The sequence below is a fragment of the Adiantum capillus-veneris genome, chromosome 6, assembly GCF_014529385.1.
Source record: "Adiantum capillus-veneris isolate H3 chromosome 6, ASM1452938v2, whole genome shotgun sequence".
NCBI lineage: Eukaryota > Viridiplantae > Streptophyta > Polypodiopsida > Polypodiales > Pteridaceae > Adiantum > Adiantum capillus-veneris.
Window position 1 is genome coordinate 61,050,213 of NC_140936.1, and position 19,940 is coordinate 61,070,152.

The 19,940-nt window shown below is 46.6% G+C and overlaps 1 protein-coding gene across 2 annotated transcripts in view; it reads left to right on the forward strand.

The window, feature by feature from the left end:
* The window catches only part of LOC147455589 (uncharacterized), a 177,915-nt gene that overhangs the window by 32,445 nt on the left and 125,530 nt on the right, over nucleotides 1–19,940 (forward strand). For both annotated transcript variants that reach the window (XM_086514336.1, XM_086514335.1), the window contains exon 5: nucleotides 19,820–19,887. In XM_086514336.1, coding sequence (XP_086370462.1) covers nucleotides 19,820–19,887 — 68 coding nt within the window. The remainder of the gene's footprint in view (nucleotides 1–19,819; nucleotides 19,888–19,940) is intronic.

Here is a 19,940-nt window from a genome sequence, read left to right on the forward strand (position 1 = left end):
TCATTCTGTTTGAGAGAGTTTCCATTTGTTTGAGTGAGATTGTCACGCACATTGCACTGAGGGACACCCACACGGTAGAGAGCACGACACATTATCCGCGCTACAGGTGCTCTCATTTTGGCGATCACGGTGGGACCTCAACTGAAGTCTCACTCTGTTGAGTAGCTGGTTTCTTCGCTTCGCCTGTGCAGCCTGTTGGTCTGGTCCAGTTTCACCCTTGGCAGCTTAATCTAGCTGGTCTAGTCTCCCGCCTTGTTGGTCTGGTCCTCTCTCGCCCTGGTCCACCCAGTCCTAGTCCTGGTCTAGTCCTTCCTCGTCCTGGTCCATGCCAGTTGGTCTAGTCACTCGCCCTGGTCTAGTAGAGTCTAGACCAATGTTCAGCCAACTGAAGGTTGTCTTGCCCAAGTGAAGGTCTTCTTGCCCAAAGCTTGGTGGGGTTGGCGGTTACTGCATGACACATACAAGGAGGTCATTGGAGCGTCAGTGCACTACTGAGTCCTCTGAAGTACTACCACAGACGGCGTCAACCCTTGGTGCCCAGTAGAAGCATATTAACCCCATCACCTATACTTACTCATACGGCTACCTCCATTCCTTCGACCGGTTCTACATCCTCCAGGTCACCTTCTCCTGTAAGGCTCTCCCCCATTTTGTTACAGCAAGCTAGTGAACAACAGACTCAGGAGCAAGAGGCCATGGAGGAGCTCACAAGTGTTCTGGCAAAGGTGAACATCAAGTTCCCTATCTTTAAAGGTCTCTCCACAGAAGATGCAGACGACCATGCTCGGAGGTTTGTCTCTCTTTGCATAGGTCGTGGCCTCAACAGAGAAGACGCATACCTGGTGCTCTTTCCGTCCACCTTGGATGGTCTTGCAGATAAATGGTACAGTCAGTTTGTTGAAAACCACTTTACTACTTGGACCATGTGAAGACAGCAGTTCTGTGAAGCTTTCCGACCGGGGGATTATCAAGAGAAGATTCTAGATGAGTCGGCCAACCTGTTGCTCCAGCCCAAGGAGACATTTGCAGAGCTCATGACCAAAACAAAGTCCCTGGTCGCCAAGCTGCCTCAGCAACCAGGGGAATTCATGGTGAAGAAGTGGGTAGAGAAGGCTCTGCCTAAGACTTCGCAACAAAAGCTCAGAGAAAGTCTCCGTCCTGAAGCCAGTCTGGAGGACTTTGTTGCTACTGCTACTAGAATAGAGGGAGCAAGAAGGCAGTTCACTGACTCTCCTCAGTTAGATACTGCCCCTGTACTCGTGGACAGTCCATCAGACCCCTTGACTTCTTTACGAAGGGAACTGGAAGCCCTAAAGTTACAGCGGGCCCTTCAAGAAGAGAGATCCTTCTCTCTTAGACAGGAGAAGTCTCCACATCAAGAGGCTTATGATCAACTTAAAAGAGAGTTAGAAGAGCTCAGGTTTCAGCAGGAGACTAAGGCTATGGTATGGTGTAGTTCATGCCGCTCTCCAGGACACCCTCCACAAGACTGTCCCCTTCGCTCTTATTGCCACTTCTGCGAAAAATCGGGTCATGAAGATAAGGATTGCTACTATCTAAAGGGATTGCACAAAATACAGCAAAGTCTTGGTCCTACTCTCCAACAGGGATTAGCACTAGCATCTAACATGGTTTCCCACTACGGCCATCCCAACTACATGCCACCTTTGCTCAATACCCCTGCTGTCCAAGGTATGTCAAGTACTTTCCCGACTCAAAAGTTTTTATAATGCTAATGCCACCTCAACCCCTCAGAGCTTCTACACTTCAGCCTCCAACTCCATGCAGCAACCACCTCGTCCCCCGTTTCGTCCTTCCAATCGGCCCATACTCTGCTACAGATGCGGAGAATACGGGCATTATCAGAGCAAGTGTCCTTTACCTGAGGGGTCTCCTCTTTGTCGTCATTGCCCTGATTCGAAGGATTACTACAGTAAGGATTGTCCCACGCAAAGGGAATCCACGTCTTCAGGCTCGACTCAGAACCAACAAGAATTCACCTTCCCGAAGATAAACTTGATTACTGTGAACACCGTGCCTCAACCATCACCTGCTACTCATGTGGTTAAGCCACTGCAAGTGGAGGAGCCTGCTGGTGTCCTTACTCGGGCACAAAGAGCAGCTCTTGGTCTCAGTTTGTCCACAGGTCCACCTCACCAGTCCCCACTTCCTCAATCTGGTCTACCTGACCCAAAGGACGAGTCCTTCAAAATTGCTCAGAGCAAACCAACTTCTGTGTTATCTGACATTGATGGAGCCTTCTTGGAAGCAGTGGCTGACTTGGAATAGATTAAGGTCCCAAAGGGAGCCCAATTCGAAGGTGCCAAGCCCACAGCAGAAGCCATTTTGAAGAATCCTTTTCAGCAGGTGTCACTATACGACATGCTAAGGCTCGACGCAACACTCAGAAGTGACACCCTGTCAGTCATTCAGTCTCTGTACCCGGGGGTTGGGCCTAGTGGCGGGCACCTCCCTGTACAGCGCTCAAAGTCTTATTTGATTTCCTATCCAACTGCTCACCTCATCGATTATAAAAGTCCTCGTCTCACTGTATCTATTCTTGGGCACCGGCTATCCGGCGTCATCGTTGATGGTGGATCTGGAATCAATTTGATGCCCCAATTCACTATGATGTCCTTAGGTCTACAGCCTACCCGACCTGCTCCTTTCACTGTTACATTGGCCGATCAGAGAACAGTCTACCCAGTGGGCATAGTCGACAAGGTGCCTTTGAAGGTACAAGATTTCACTTTTAACTTGGATTTTGTTGTGGTTCGTCTTCCCCAGGTTGAGGGCGGATTTCCTTTGCTCATTGGAAGGCCATGGCTGCGACACACTAAAGCACTCCATGATTGGGGAAACGATGCAATGTGGATACATACTTCTGGCTCCCCGATGCAACCGATTCTTTTAGAAGGAGGTATGGATCCCGTGGTGCAGCAAGTTTCTTTGTCAATGGAAACCAACCTTGAACAAGAACAACCTACTACACCTGAAGGGTCAGACGAAGATCTGCTGGAGTGGTTAGAAGCTACCAAATCTATGCCGTGCTATGGAGTCTCTATTCACTCCTTGCCTAGAGGTACACCCTCTTCCATTGTTTCCACAGGAACTAACCCCAATGAGCCACCTGAGCCAGCTCAAAGGTTGAAGGCCATAGAAGTTACTCTGGATGCGCCCTCGGGGGAAGTCTTTGAATTTGGTGAGCCTATGGAGGAAAATAGAAGTGGGAAGAAATCTCCTCGATAGAAGTTCACCCAACATCAAAAATCAACCCCATTGGTGTCTGCTTCTCCCACAACAAAGCTCCCTTCACAGAGCTCGTCCTGCCTGATGAATTCCATTCTCTTTATAGTTGTCCTGCTCATGGTGGCTGCGCTCTGTAGCATCTCCTCTTTCAACTAGGGGACCATGGATTTCATCTACTGCCCTAGCCCCCCTACCCACCCCCTCTCTTACCTTCGCCCCTACCCTCCCCCTCTCTTACCCTCGCCCCTACCCACCCCCTTCACCCTCGCCCCTACCCTCCCCCCCTCGCCCCTACCCCTCTTCACCCTCGCCCCTACCCACCCCCTCCCCCCTTGCCCCTACCCTCCCCCTCCCTCGCCCCTACCCTCCCCACTCTCGCCCCTACCCACCCCCACCCCCTTCACCCTCGCCCCTACCCTCCCTCGCCCCTACCCATTCCTCACACACACTCGCCCCTATCCACCCCCTCCCTTCCACTTGCTCCTAACCAGCCCCCTATCTATGCTTCCCCACCCTCTCAGCCTCAGCATGTTTCCCCCCCACCCCGCAATTTTTCCCTCCCCACTCCGCATCATAGCTGACTCTCAACTTTCACTTGGTTGCCATCCTGGAGCAAGTTTTTCCTCACCCCACCCTGCATGATAAGATGGCTCGATGGTTGCCATCCTGTTGCTGTGAAGGCCTTTCTGTTCTGCCATCGTGATGGAGCTTAACCTTGTTTGCGGTGTTACTCGGGCTTATGGTCATCCCTCCTTTCGAGAAGAGTGTTGTTGCAAAAAGTGTGGCAAGGTTCATTTGCAACGGCAAGCATGGACCAGATCATTTTCCTATCACTATGGTTAGGGTAGATAAAGATGCGCTGGTATCTGAGCTTATCTCTTTGCTATAGAGTATCATTTTTTGCCAATTGGGATTCTTGGATTATGCAATCATACGGAGTCCCGCCTATTCAAAGCTGTAAACGTTTGCAAGCAGTGCAGTGTGTCTAAAGTCCACTTTTGGGCCTAGAACCTATTTCAAGAAAGATGTACAGATGCAGTACCTAATGTTTTCTTTCACAGTTTACTTCAGTATTCCTCTCACCGGGACGGTGAGCGGTCTTGTGGCGGGCAACCTGTAGTAGGGCTACAGTGTCACTTCACAGGACAGGCAGACAGTTGGACAGTTAGTACAGTTGGTCTAGGATGTTTCACACTAGACGGACCCTCTGGGCTGGGAGTGACACGTGGTAGTGGCAGGGTACCGACGGTGGTCTAGTGGACATCGTAGCTTGGTCACCACATGGCTGACATTTATGAGCCGTTGGTGGCCCTTTATGGTGGTACATATGAGTAGTCGTTTTGGGCCATTTCGATTATCTGGTACGTAGTCGTCTAGAGAGAGTCTTACATAGAGCACTGCTTCACCATCCCCGCACATCTGAGCCTCGACACCCCATTTGTACCTGTGAGTCCTGGGCTGGAGCTGAGTGTGCTGCCACGCCAGAATCTGTACATGGTTCTTTGAGCTAGTCGAGTCCACATGTTCTGGTCCACTGTTGTGTCTCTGTTGTTATCCATTGTTCCTGTGTTTCATTCTGTTTGAGAGAGTTTCCATTTGTTTGAGTGAGATTGTCACGCACATTGCACTGAGGGACACCCACACTGTAGAGAGCACGACACATTATCCGCGCTACAACTCTCGGCCATTGTACGTTTCACACTAGTTATACAATGTCCGACCATTTGTGACTTCAACAAGAGGGTTCAAAAATTAAATAAAAATCAAGGGAAAGAAACCAACAACTAAGGTTAGTGGTTGTCACAGCCTCGTCCCCTCTTGAAATCGTAATCATCCTCGATTACATACCAGATATACATGCCGTAGATGATTTAGTGTGGTTAGCACGCTTTTATCATCACATGTATCCACAAGAAAGGTCATGAAACATAGATACAAATGACTTAATGAAACCTCATACTTTTGTCATTTCTGTCTATTATAGAAGTGAGCATTATACCTTTAGCGTTTGTCGAGCAACGTACACTCCTATTGCACTTGTCACATGCACATCTAACCCTATCTGCATGTGGACAAGCTGTATCTATTTCTAGGGTTTAGGAAGCCTAGGAAGTGTTCTGGCACCTTTGTGAGCTTGTATGCGGGACGTGCATGTCCAGGCACTTAGAGTAGCTGCATACCCTTTGATTGCACAACCCATATCATTGGCATCAGTACCCAATATTCAGCATGACCATTTTCCACTGCAGGAACCCTTTTTTCCCAACTTTATGTGAAACACCTCTTATAGTCATTTATTTAATAAGTGACTTTTTGGCAATTATAAATCGTGGAGCCTCACAGATGCTGCTCGACCCAGCTTTATTCACGTATGTAGGTGACCCAGGGGGCGCCAATAGAAGCAGAAGACACGGAGGAGCACGAACCTCAGCGGTACCAAGCAGTACCTGCATGACCCAGATTTCTGCAGTGTTTTTCTCAACAAGAACATTACCGTTTTTGGATTTCAGCGATTTCAACCATCAGCTTTTTCAGATTTCAGTGATAGCCTCGCAGATTCCGCACCTGATACTTGTAGCAGAACCTCACCGGTCACCCCGTCACGGCAGATCCATCAGCGGTTTTCTGTTTTCAGCCCATAAAACGGCCAACGTTTTCAGTTTTCAGCCACCCTCGACTTCCTTAGCAACTGATCAGTCCGCACGATTCCGACCGCATTAGCTTACCTAGCGTTTTCAGATTTCCGGAGTTCAGCCCTTAGCCTCGTCGTCGTCGTCGTCGTTTTCATCGTCATCGTCGTCGACATCAACGTCGTCAAGTACCACAACATCTAGAACCATTGTACCAGACTTGTGCAATCTAAAGCAAATACCTCTCTAGCAATAGAGAGGGGGCTCCTTGGAGGGGGGTTTGGGACCCCATCTGGTGTCGTCTCTCTCTCTCTCTCTCTCTCTCTCTCTCTCTCTCTCGTAGCACTCTTATGCACTTTGCACTTACAGTTTTCCACTCTGTTTTGGTCATTGCACATTCTCTCTCTAAGTAGGGAAGGCTCTCCCTTCCGCTAAGTAAAAGGAACCTTGAGCACTCACCGATCACTCATCCTGAGCTTACACCATCATTCACTTCCATTGCACATTACATTGGTATCAGAGCTCCTTGGGAGTGTTCGGTATCATCACTCAAGGAAAGAAGCACAAAGAACCACAATTTGTTTTTTGCTTGTTGTGATCGCACGTAACCCAAGACTCCTTGGGCGTGTCGATCCCAGAAAAGAAGGGCTTGTCCAGCTTCCCCTCGTTCCTCTTTTTCACTCATTGAGAATGAACCTTGCACTTAGCGGCGAGCCAATCAACATGAGCTGGGAAAAAACAACCTTGGTGTGAGCGCAAGGCTGCCAAGGGGTACACCTGCAGGAAGGAGTTGAGCTTGGGTAAGAGAAAAGCCTTCTTAAACACAGATTGCAAGCCAAGAACCGCGAGTGCTCAAGAACCCTTAGAGCCCATAGTCGAGTACTCAAGAACCCCAAGACCCTGAGTAGTCAAGAACCTCAAGGACCCTCAAGAACCCAAGTACTCAAGAACCTTAAGAACCCCAGCACCCAAGAAACCCAAGTACCCAAAACCTCAGTGCATGGGCATCACCCGAAGTGGAATGGATAATTTGCGTGAAGGTGATGAGAGTGGAGTTGGAGTTGACGAAGTTTCTACACACGGAGGATTGTTCCCTGATCCTCCCCCATCCCCATCTACGCCACGGATTGCACCAAATTCTATGGAGGCTTTGGTCAATTTGATGATGGAGATGATGCTACAACAAGAGGCACAACGCGCCGCCATGGAAGAAAGAAGGGCAGCTATGGAATGCTGATGTTGAACCAACTCCCACCAGCTGTATGCAATGCTGATGTTGAGCCTTAGCAAGACTCTTGGTGAGGACATCTGCAGGGTTATCCTGTGTATGGATATTAGTCAAGGTGACTAGACCATCCTCCAATACCTGACGTATGAAGTGGTACCTCACATCTATGTGTTTGGTACACGCATGAAACATGGCAATTTTGGCTAAGTAGACAGCACTCTGGCTATCACAACCCAACACGGGTGTATGAGCAGGCATGCCAAGTTCTTTTGCAAGTCTGCCCAACTAAATGGCCTCCTTTGAAGCCTCGCTCAATGCCACAATTTTCTGCAACCTAGAACACCAAGAGACTGCACCACCAGCAATAGAAAATACATATCCATTGATAGATTTCTTGGTATCCATGTCACCTGCCATGTCGGCATCACAATATCCATGCAACTTTTAAGTCACTTTTTCCATAACAAATACACTTTGATTGTGTACCTTTCAAATGTCTCAGAATGCATTTGACAGCTTCCCAATGCGCTTTGCCAGGATTCGACATGTATCGACTAACAACTCCCATTGCATAAGCAATGTCGGAACGAGTGGCAACCATAGCATACATAAGAGAACCACAAGCTGATGCATAAGGGCTTCCCTTCATTGCTTTCAATGCCACCTAATCCTTTGGGCAATCTGCTTTGCTAAGCTTAGTGTATGAAGGTAAAGGTACTCCAAGAGGCTTAGCATCGGCCATATTTAATCTGTCAAGTACTTTTGCAATGTATCTTTCTTGAGATAAAAGCATCAATTTCAGCTTTCTATCTCTTTTAATACGCATGCCCAAAATATGCTCTGCATCACCCAAATCCTTCATAGCAAATGCTGAATTTAGCTTATGTTTCAGAGCATCAAGACTAGTCTTATGTTTCCCGGCAAGCAGCATGTCGTCAACATAGAGAACAAGTATGATGGGACTACCATCTTCATCCCTTTTCGTATACAAACAATGATCTACATGGCTGCGTTTAAAGCCTTGAGACAACATAAAAGTGTCAAACTTGTTATTCCACTGTCGTGATGATTGTCTCAAACCATACAGAGCCCTTTTCAGTTTGCATACAAATTCCTCACGTGTAGGAACTACAAAACCTTCAAGTTGTTTCATGTATATATCCTCTTCAATGTCACCATGCAAAAACACACTCTTTACATCCATTTGATTCAATTCCAAATCAAGCATCGCAACGAGAGCAAAAAGGACACGTAAAGTTGTAAGCTTTACAACAAGATAAAAGATTTCTTGAAAATCAATTCCTTCTTTCTGTGCATATTCTTTTGCAACCAATCTTGCCTTGTACTTGGGTTTTTCATCCACAATCTTAATCTTGTACACCCATCTGTTAGGAAGAGCCTTTCTCCCTTTAGGCAATGGCACAAGACCCCAAGTATCATTTACATACAAGGATTTCATTTCCTCTTGCATTGCAAGCTCCCACTTACTGCTTGTCTCACATGACTTAGCCTCTTTATAAGTAAGAGGTTCACCCTCATCTGTCAACATTACATGATCCAAAGAGGGGTTAAATCTCTGCAGATGCCTTCTCAAACGAGTTGACTTGCGTACCCAATGATCTACATTCTCAGGTAACGGTTCTACATCATAAGGCAACTCATTTTCAGCTCTATCATGTTGTTGAAAATCATTCAGCCAATTCAGGTGGCTGTCCATCTCATTAGGAGCATCAATATCATGTCCTACCTCTTCTGACTCAAGGTTAACCGGCTGATTATCAATTTCAGCTTGCGGTAATGCATCATGAGGCTCTTTTTCAACATCAATGGGTGACACGGAAGGCTGAAATTTGATTGTTTTCTTGTCAGCATCAGATTTTGTAGCATTCTTAAGCAATTTTGCCTCATTGAACACTACATCTCGGCTGCAAATTACCTTTCCAAACTTTGGTAACGACACTCTATAGCCCATTTCACCTTCTTCCCCATAGTTCTCAAGTCATTGCGTACATGAACGAAAGCTTTGCAGCCAAATACTCTCAAATGATCATAAGAGGCAGGTTTGCCAGACCAAACCTCCTCTGGAATGTCTTTTTTTAGCGTACTATTGTGAGAGCGATTGCAAATATGAACTGGAGTTTTCAATGCCTCCCCCCAAAACTCCTGGGAAAGATTAACGGTGGACAACATGCAACGCACTCTCACATAAAGAACGATTATACCTCTCAGCCACACCATTAGAAGACGGATTATAAGGGGCTGTCAACTCCCTTTTAATCCCATTTTCATCACAAAAATGCTGAAATTCAGCAGATACATGTTCTCCTCCATTGTCCGATTTGAGACATTTAAGCTTAGCACTCTTTTGAGTAGTGACAAAAGCATTGAAACTTCTTAAAGCATTTAAAGTCTCACTCTTACTTTTTAACAAATGCACCCATCCTTTCCTAGTACAGTCATCAATGAATGTAACAAAATACAATGCACCACCAAAAGACTTAACAGGTATAGTGCATACATCGGAGTGAATAAGATCAAGAGGATTAGCTTTGCGGGAGACATCAGAGTAATAAGAAGATTTCTTTTGCTTTCCATAAAGACAATCGTTACAAAAATCCAAGTTTTTTCCTTTTACATCAACCCTCTTCAGAGAGGAAAGCACATCAATACCCTTTTGGCTCATATGGCCAAGTCTCTTATGCCACAATTCCGTGTGTGAAGCAACTTCAGCAACAGCAAGAAACATACCAGGCAAAGCTTTGCATCGAAGATGGTACAGAGTACCTCTTTTAGACCCTTTTGAACAAGCATAGAGCCCTTAAGCAACTTCCATGAACCCCCAACAAAGATGGTAGTATAACGATGTGCACCTAACTGACAAACAGATAGTAAACTTTTCTTTATGCTTGGTACAAACCTGACATCATTCAACACAAGCTCTTGACCATTGTTAAGAGCCAAACGCATGGTACCCATTCCCTCAATGGTGCAAGCAAAATTATCAGCAAGGTACACCTTGTCATAATTGCCTGCAGCATATGTAGCAAAACACTCCAAAGATGGAGTCAGATTGAATGAAGCACCAGAGTCTACTATCCAAGATTGGGATAGGCCATCATTAGCACTAAGCAATGCATCAATGACATCTTTCTTCGAGATAAGCATGTCTTCTGCATTAGCTATCACCAAATCTGAGGGGCATGAAGCTGCAACCAAAATTTCCTCAACGTCTGACAACTTCTCAATGACCACACTAGAGGATACATTTGCATTCTCAGCATCCCTGGAGGAATCACCTGCTGATTTTTTTCCTTTTTTCTCATCTTTCTTCTTCTCTTGCGTTTCCTTCTTCCTTTTCTGCTCTTTCTTGAAATACCTGCAATCAGGTTTCTTGTGACCCTACGTTGATAACAAGCGACATCCTTATCCTTTTTCTTGCTCTTACTTCTATTTTGAGTCGTGTTGCCCGCATCACGCTTTTGATTTCTACCTCTTGCAGTAGTGTAGGCAGAATTTCCGTCTTCCCCAGTAGACTTGCATCTAATCTCTTCATTGAGAATAGACCCTCTCACACCGTCATACGTGAGGTGAGGCTGTTGCTCAAGGAGACAACCAATGTTTCCCAAGTATCTGGCAATGTCATAAGCAAGAAAATAGCTTTCAGCTTATCATCGAATTGCTGAAGCCCACTGTCCTCTGCAACTAACTCAACACACTTGTGAAAGCACTCAAATGCTCAGAAGCTGACTTCGAGTCATCAAGTTGCATATTCACAAACTTTCGCATCAAATGCACCTGGTTCACAGGCGTGGTGTTTTCATAATTGGACTTTAGCTTTTGCCATATTGCATAAGCAGAGTCCAAACGCTTGATGTCCGTCAAAATGTCATCATTGATAGCCATTTTGATGTAGGCCATAGCCTTTTCATTTAACCTGGCCCACTCTTCGTTAAACAAACGTGGTGGCTTATTCTATTGCAATGCATCTTCACAATCCTTCAAGAAAAGGATACCTTACATGCGTTCTTGCCAAAGATCGAAGCCTTGACCATCGAACCGTTTGATTTCCATCAAGCTTTTAGTGTCAGATGTAGAAGAGGAAGAAGCCATCTTAATTCAACCACAAGTGTGTATACAAGAGAGATGCAATAGGCTGAAAATTTTAACAATTAGTAGTAACCACAAAACTTTGCATACAAAGAGCCACAGTTTCTTTACATGAAACAATCCAAATCAAATTTCAGTTGAAATGTGAAATTTCAAGCACCTGTACTCAGCTTTTCACTCAATTTGTTGCGACAAACATCAATACATGTGATCCCACAACTTTGGTACACGTGCGTATTGCTGTTTTGACCTGTAATAACTTGTAAATCACCTGTTTTGACCTAAAAACAACCTGTTTTGGTAGTTTTGGTGACCTTTTCGACCTCGGAAGCAAGGGGCTTCGCGATGGAAGTGAAATTGATCGCGGGAGAGCAATTCCTTGATTGGTTAAAAGATGATTGACGTGGTCTTAAGCAAAATGGATCTCTTGTTATGTCTTTTTCTAACTGTATTTTGCAGATTGGCGTTCATTGCGCAAGTCGGATGCCAAACAAAACGAGGCTTTTTGGGTTAGATGAGTACCAAGGTCGACACGTACGATCGCGTACGACGGGTACACGTATGAAGACGTGCGGTACTAATCGAACTAAAAAAATTTAGATGTACGTTGACGTAACGTACGATGAAAAAAAAAATCATACGTCTTTTACACTACGAGAGAGACTAAACCAAGAAGTTTTCAAACTCACAAGTTAGAACATGATAGATCATATGAGTCATGACATAGATGTTAGTACTTAGTACTAAGTGCTTGCAACTTAACTCTTACAAGTTAGAACATAAAAGATCTGTACATGGACATTGGAAACGGCAATGTCCGAAAAAAAAGAATCATGATCTCCAAGTGCTGGCGGCCATAGTAGATCCGCTACCCGAGCCTCACCGCACATTGGTCATGGTTGTTTGAGCCAATGCAGCCACGGAACGTACGAGTCGTACGGTGTGGTACGGAACGTACGAATCGTTTCGTACGTCGTACGAGGACAACCCTGACGAGTACATCAAGTTTGATGTGCAAGTTTTCAACGTGATGGACTACGACGCCCTCAAAATTGCTCTGGCACAAGAAATGAAGCACAACAAAGGTAAGCCGAAGGAGAACAAGTCGAGTACCTCTCAAAATCAACCGAATGGTAAAACCATTGGTAAGCATGACGGTAATTCTTCTTCTCAATCTTCTTCTACACCTAGAGCACAAAACTCTCACAATGATGATAAAGGAAAGGCTTAAACTCGAGAAACCCCTAAGTTAACACCTGATGAAAAGCTGCTCAAGGTATTTTAGGAGGCAGGTTAACTTTTGAAGAACGAGCTGTCTGTCCAAAAGAAGAAAGATGTTTTGAATGTCACACTAAAGGTCACATTAAAAGAGTTTGTCCTAAGAAAGCACCAAAAGAACCCACAGAATCTCCTAAGAAGGGCAGCTAATGGAGCTTGAGCGTGAGCAAGCACGCATAGCGGCTGAAGAAAGAAGGGCAGCTAAAAACATTTTAAAGTTAATAATGTTTTGTTTTATTTAGTTTTGTTTCGTAGCAAACAAAGTGATTTAGTTAGTTTGTTTGTTTGTTTTTGTTTTTCTTTCTTTTCTTGTGTCCCTTGCTTTTATAGTTCTATGAGTGCTTTATTCCCTCTTATAATTCATGAGTTCAGACTTTTCTGAACTTATGAAGCTATATATATATATATATATATATATATATATATATATATATATATATAGAGCTTGAGCGTGAGCAAGCACGCGAGGCTCAACGCATAGCGGCCGAAGAAAAGCGGGACCCACAAAAGCACAAAGTGAATGTCCCCAGTTTCTCATGGTCACGTAGATAAGTCTCTCATGCAGTGTTATGGTCATTTGAATGGTCAACGCATTGTGATCTTGTTTGATGCGGGTAGTATGCATGATGTGATTAGTGACTCACTCGTGAAGAGCGCATCTTTAGAAGCTCTTCCCATAGATCCGATTGTGATCTCTGGATTTGCTCCTGGCATGCAGTCTTCTTTCACGTATGAATGTCATGATGTGACAGTGTTAGTTCAAAATGTCGGTTTTCGTCATAGATTTGTGGTTTCTCCTCTTAAAGGATGTAGTTTGATTTTTGGCATAAGTGGTCCATAGACTGATTGGAAAGAAAATACTCTCTCTCTCTCTCTCTGTCACAACAGAAGGAGCACCTCCCGTGGTTCTTCGCTGTGACAAGAACATTCCGTCTTTGCTTTTAATCTCTCACTCTCATGTTTTGACAGAGAATAAAACATGTAGTCTCATAGTTTCTCTCAGTACAGAGTCCCACAGTCTAGAAAAGAATGAGTCATTGCATGAAAAGAAATCTTTTGTTGTCATTCCTTCTCCAAAGTACGACACACATTTTTTGCATGATAGAACTGTGATTGTTCGTAAGGGTTATCAAGTCTCCAGTCTGTACTGAGTACACCTTGGGGTGACCATCAAGCTAGATGGTTCCAGTCTTGTGAGCAATTTGGTGGTTTGGATGATTGTGTTTCTAGTAAAGATAACCTCATTGCAAATACGATCAGTCACGCAGGACCGATCTTGGCTCTCGAGTCAAGGTCCAAAGAACCCATTCAGGAAGTATTTTTTCTTCACATGGTTAGTCAGTATGCATCGTTCGTGTTTTTCATTCGTGACTGTCTCTTGTATTTTCGCCACCGTCTTTATGCATGCCATATTGCACGATGCACATGATTCCATTACGGATGCGCATGGATGTATGCAAATCATTCTATAAAGATTAAGAGTTTGCATTCAAGGAATTCTCAATGTTTCACGATTTCCGTTTTGTCAGTCGGTTTTGCATGTTCATTCCTTGGCATGACATAGTTACACAAAAAGCGCGAGCATGATTGTCCATCAAGCATTGGCATTTCCGTATTGGGTTGCCACAATTGATAGCTTTATGTCAAAAAGTCAAGTTTTGATCGCACTTTTGGTATGTGTTTGGTGAATGGTTTGACACTCCGTCACATTGTTCATCTGCATGTCATGCATAGTCACTTAAGAATAGTCTTTTTTCAGTCACTCGATAAGGAACAAATATGTTTATGATTTTGTGTTTGAAGCGATTTCAGGAATAAATCCTCAATGGAGATTTCTGAAGAAGATGAACCGGAGATCATAGACGAAGTTGAAGCATAGGAGCTGTAGCAGATTATTCTGTATCGCTTTCCTTGCGGGCCAAAGAAGCAAGCATTGCAGACTTTCCTGAAGTTCAAGTATCGCGGGACCCACACGGTGGACCGGGCCGACGAAGACTTCTGCGCAGACTCCCAACAATTGTTGGTGGACAATATGGAAGCCATGCAGCTCGGTATCAATACCTCACCTTGAAAAGGGGGGATTCCACGTGCATATCTAACCGTATGTGCATGTGGACAAGTTGTATCTATTTCTAGGGTTTAGGAAGCCTAGGAAGTGTTCTAGCACCTTTGTGAGCCTGTATGTAGGACGTGCATGTCAAGGCACTTAGAGTAGTTGCATACCCTCTAATTGCACAACCCATGTCATTAGCATCAGTACCCAGTACTCAGCATGAGCATTTTCCACTGCAGGAACCCGTTTTTCTCAACTGCATATGAAACGCTAATAAGTGAGTTTTTGGCAATTATAAATCGTGGAACCTCATCAACCCAGCTTTATTCTCCTATATAGGTGACCTAGGGTGCGTCGGTAGAATCAAAAGACATGGAGGTGCACGAACCCCAGCGGTACCAAGCAGTACCCGCATGACCCAGATTCCTCCAACGTTTTTCTCAGCAAGAATCTTAGCGTTTTTGGATTTCAGCTATTTCAGCCATCAGTGTTTTCAGATTTCAGCGATAGCCTTGTAGATCCTGCACCAGATCCTCGTAGCAGAACCTCGCCGCAGTCATCCCGTCGCGGTAGACTCCAGATCCATCAGTGATTTCCGTTTTCAGCCCATGTATAAGGCTCTCTAGAAGTGGCTGGATCCTCAAACTCAGAGCATTGGTATGAATTTTGGTAGGCTGAGTTGAGGATGGTTATGGGGCGCCACTGTCGAATCTCATCCAAGGAGCCACCCTCCTTGGGAATGAGGTAGATCAGACCCTCACTCATGCTGTCATGCATCTCTCCTGTTTGCAAGATGTACTGAAAAGCACTATAGAGATCTGGGCCAAGCAAGTCCTAGTACTTCAAGAAAAAACTGGGAGTCAAGCCATCCTCATCTGGATAGCTACCACGGGGAAGTGCACCAGAGTTACCGGGGAACGCCCCCTAGCCCCCGTTCCGGCGTTCCGGGGGGCAGTTCCCTTCCCGAACGTTCCGAAACATCCCGGAACGTCTAACGTTCCAGGTGGCCAGTGCAAACCGGAATGGTCGTTCCGGAACGCCCCTGGAATGTTCCGGAATTCCCCTGGAACGGCCAACGGCTACAAACAAATTTGGCAAAAATTGAAAAAATTGAGGTAAATGTTTGGGCTTCTTTTTGAAGTGTGCAAGGCCTCAAGGATTCATAAAATGCACCCCCCTCCCCCTTTCTTTCCACAAGCTAATCCTCAAGGGTCAAGCTCTCTCCCTCTCACACTCTCAAGATCTCTCCCTCTCAAGACTCACTCTCTCAAGGCTCAAGGCTTCAAGCCTTCAAGCTCTCTTCCTCTCCCTCCCACTCTCTCAAATCTCTCCCTCTCCCTCTCACTCTCTCGAGTCTCTCCCTCTCACTCTCTCAAGCTCTCTCTCTCTCTCATCTTCATCTAGTCATAGCAAGGTTGAATGGTCTTCAAAATGAGTTTTTTGTGAGTATTAGAGTCAAAGCACTCTAATACTCCTTGTGTTTAAAGGAGCTAAAAAATGCACTATTTGGGTGTTTTTTAACCTCCCATTCCGCGCCGTTCCCGTTCCGGACCCCTAGCCGTTCCCCCGTTCCGCAGGGATCCCGTCGCCGTTCCCGTTCCGCGTTCCGGGTGAGCTGTGTGCAACTCCTCAAGCTAAAGTGGCAGCTCAAGCCTCTGACACATCTCCTTAGTCACAAGGCAAGGCATTTGTGTCCACACCTGCTCCCTGCATGCATCCTGATGCTCTGACTAAGGCTCTGCAGACAGTAGCTCACGGTAAAAGTCAGTAGCAACTGCACGCATGTCCTCTGGCTCAGAAGCAACTGACTCGTCGAGCCTCCTCAACTGACTGACCTTGGCATACGTATGCCGAGGTCCCACTGCCTCGAAGAAAGCACCAGTCACTTTGTCACCCACGTGTGTCCACTGAGATGCCTGTCGATAGAAAGCAAACTCATGGCACTGCTCCTCTGTGCTAACAAGCTTCTGGCGAGCCTGTTGTAGCTGCTCCTCCAACCAAGGAGTGTCTGGATGCTGCTCTTGCATCCTCTGCAAGGAAGCAACGTCCCGTTTGAGACGCTGCTGCTCCTCTCTCGCTGCAGCCAGGTGAGCCAAAGATTCATGGAGAAAGAAACGACTAATCTGAGCTAGTCCTAAGGCTACTCTGTCAGCACGAGAATCCTGCATGTCCAAGCTCTCTGTCCAAAGAGCCTCTACTCGCTCTCTGAATGCAAAGTCCAGCAAGACCCTCTCAGGGATGCGAAGCATCATGCTCCCCCTCCTCTGCTTGTCTGCCACTGTGAGGATCAGTGGTGCATGGTCCGAGAAGGAAGTCCCTGCCAGAATGCCAACTATCCCACCCGTCACTGAAATGGTCTCTAGTGTAGAAGCGATCTATCCGCGATAGATTCACTCCTCCCACTTTGCAGTCCGAACGAGAGAAGGCCAGGCTGTCTGGGGGCCTCAAAAAACTAGAGTACTGCCACACATCCGAGACCGTCAGAGTCATACAAAACCTCGCCCAAGCTACCAGGTTAACTCCATGCATAGTAGCATGGCTACACCAATCCTGTTAGAAGGGTCCTCCAACATGTTGAAGTCACCCCCTATGCACCAATGTTCTGCTTGCGGCAGAGACTCAGCAATCTGTGACCAAAACTCTGCTCGTGCACTCGCCACATTGGGCTGTCCCTCTCTCGCCAAGCAACTTGTGGCAAAGGCGTTGCCAAGAGATCTCCTAGCAGCCGGAGATGGCCCTGCCTCTTGGGTCGACTGTGGAACTGGAGCGGGAGGGGGGGGTGTAGGAGCAAGGGGAAGAGGGGGAGAAGAGGGGCGGGGGGGGGAGCAGCAAAGGTAGAGGGGCGAGGGGAAGAAGCGGCGGGAGCAGGAGGCGGGGGGGGGGATGATGAGGAGGGGGGGAACTCTGAGGGAGGAGGGGCTGTCGAGGGTGAAGCTGAGGTGGGGGCTGGAGCGAGGACCTCATCCTGCTCAAGAGGACCGAAACGGTTTCCCGTGGGAACCCACTGCTGCTAGGCAGGCTCCTGAGGACCACTCTGAGTGCCAGGCTGTCGTTGTGGCCCCTGCCGTCGTCGACCACGAACCTGCTGCCACCCCTCCTCCGTTGGAGCCCCGGGCTCGGAGGGTGGCTCTGCATGTGTGCTCTGTGTCTTTGCCTGTGGTTGCTGGCCAGCCCTTGTAGGCTGGGGCTGAGTCTGTGGTGTACGTCGAGGCCTCCTCCGTGGACAGGCCTTCGCAAGATGGCCCATCTGTCGACAAATGAAGCATTGGTTCGGGAGGCTCGAATACTCCACGCTCTGTCTAAACCAACCCCCACTCATCCGAGGCAGAAGAATGACCTTTGGGAGAGTGTGAGTGTCCCTAACCAGAACGCGAACTGAGGGAATGCTAGCCGTTGGCAGCTACTGAGGCTGTTGTGCGAGGTGTCTCCAGGACAGTCTCAATTGCTGAGCCTATCCTGGACAAAAGTGGTAGGTACTCCCTTTGCAAACCAGGAAAGCAGACGGAGATGGGGATGTCTGCCTCCTCTACCAGAACATCTGAAGTAGGGTCAAAACCATGTCTCCACTGTCGAAAGTGGGCTCGAGCTGCTCGGATGGTCAATGGACTCACGGTGATGACCTTGGACGCCATCTCGGGGGTCTCAAACTCAATCTGGAAAAAGAGTGGGTAAAGCAATTTCTCTGCAAAAGGACCCCAGCAAGCACTGTCAAAGAACCAGCACTGCCAGAGCCAATCGACAGAAGAACCTTGGCGTGAGAAAGGCAGAACGAAATGAGCCGGGGGGGGGGGGGGGGGGGGGGGGGGGGTTTCAGAGAGCAAAGAGAGGTGGGGGAAGGCGGGATAGGAAGCGCAGCGGGTGTGGGAGAGGGCAGCGGGTGACGGCAGCGAAAAGGGGGGCAGCGGGTGAAGTGGCAGCGGGTTGAGACCTCTTTCTTTGCATAGAGATATGGGCCGTCACACATGGTCATCTCCATCTTCGATGGAGAAGCCTCTTAAAGACGGGAACTTGATGTTGACCTTGGCCAAAAATTGTATGCAAGTAATCATCCGTAGGTGAGGGGGGTGAGGTGGGAGTCGGGGAGAGAGAGGCTGCAATAGGTCGTGGAGAGGGGGTTGGAGGTGGAGAGCTAGCACATGGACCCTCAGGTTATTGGGGTGGCAATTAGCTGTCATTGGGGGAGGAACGGCGAGCTGAGATGAGAGGAATGAGAGGTAATTGGGAATTTTGACTACCTTCTGTAACTACAGACCCATTTGCATATTAGCATGAGATGTCGCCTATAGTGGCTAGCTATCAAGAGGACACAAGAGCTAGCTACACGGATGGTGATACAAACGTTCCCTCTAATTGTGTATGAAGGACGCTCATCCTGTGAGTGCTTCTACTACAAACAAAATAGTTCCAACCTCAGCTCTTATGCTCAATTGTGGCTACTTGGGCGAGCTCTTCATGGTCCTGCTGATGTCTAAGTGGCTCATCATGGAGGATATACTGAAAAGTTTGTCCATATTAATTTCTAAAAATAGTAGCTCAAAATAAAGAAGACCCATTTGCATAATAGCATGAACTGTCACCCATAGTGGCTAGCCATCAAAAGGAGTAAGGGCCAGCCATATAGATGATGAGGCAAACGTTCCCTCTTGACTGTGTATGAAAACACTGATCCTGTGAATGCTTTTGCTACAAGCAAAAGAGTTCCAAACTCAACTCCAATGCTCACTTGTGGCACTGGAGCCGTACTCTTGATCATACTGCATATCATTGACGCTAGTGCTCTCCATGAATCTTCAGCCATCATAAGTATGATTCAACCTACAGGCTACTGTGCAATCTAGGTAAGTCCTCGTATTGGGACTGCATGTGGCGATGTAGATGTGACCAAAACATGGAACGACCACTCCTGCAACTGCATGAGTGAGCATATCCTCTATCGGTTCCCTAGACCTGTACATCTTCATGTCAGGCTGACGTTTCTGTCCTCTCTCATGGAGGACATGGCTCCAGTACTACCTCCTCCAAATTGATTTACAGGATCCGTTGAATTTAGAAGTTTTTTTTGGCATATATTGATCTGTGTGAGACAGACGTGTACACACATGCTTCTTCAGTTGTATCTACTTGGTGAATAATGTTTTAAGTTTTTATGCAGAGAGTTGTGTTATCTGCCTTAATTTTGTGTTGATTGAACATTTGAAGAAAACTTCTTTGCTAGCTGATGCCTGGTGAAGTTATTTCTTTTAGTGGCTTGTTGAACACTTTAACATGTTGTAGGAATGCCAGAGGATGATTTGAGGGAAATGATAGATTCATTCACAAAAGGATTTATGGAAATACATCCAGTATGATCTCAAAATTTGCATTTAAGTCAGCTTTTCTTTTTTTCCCTTCATTT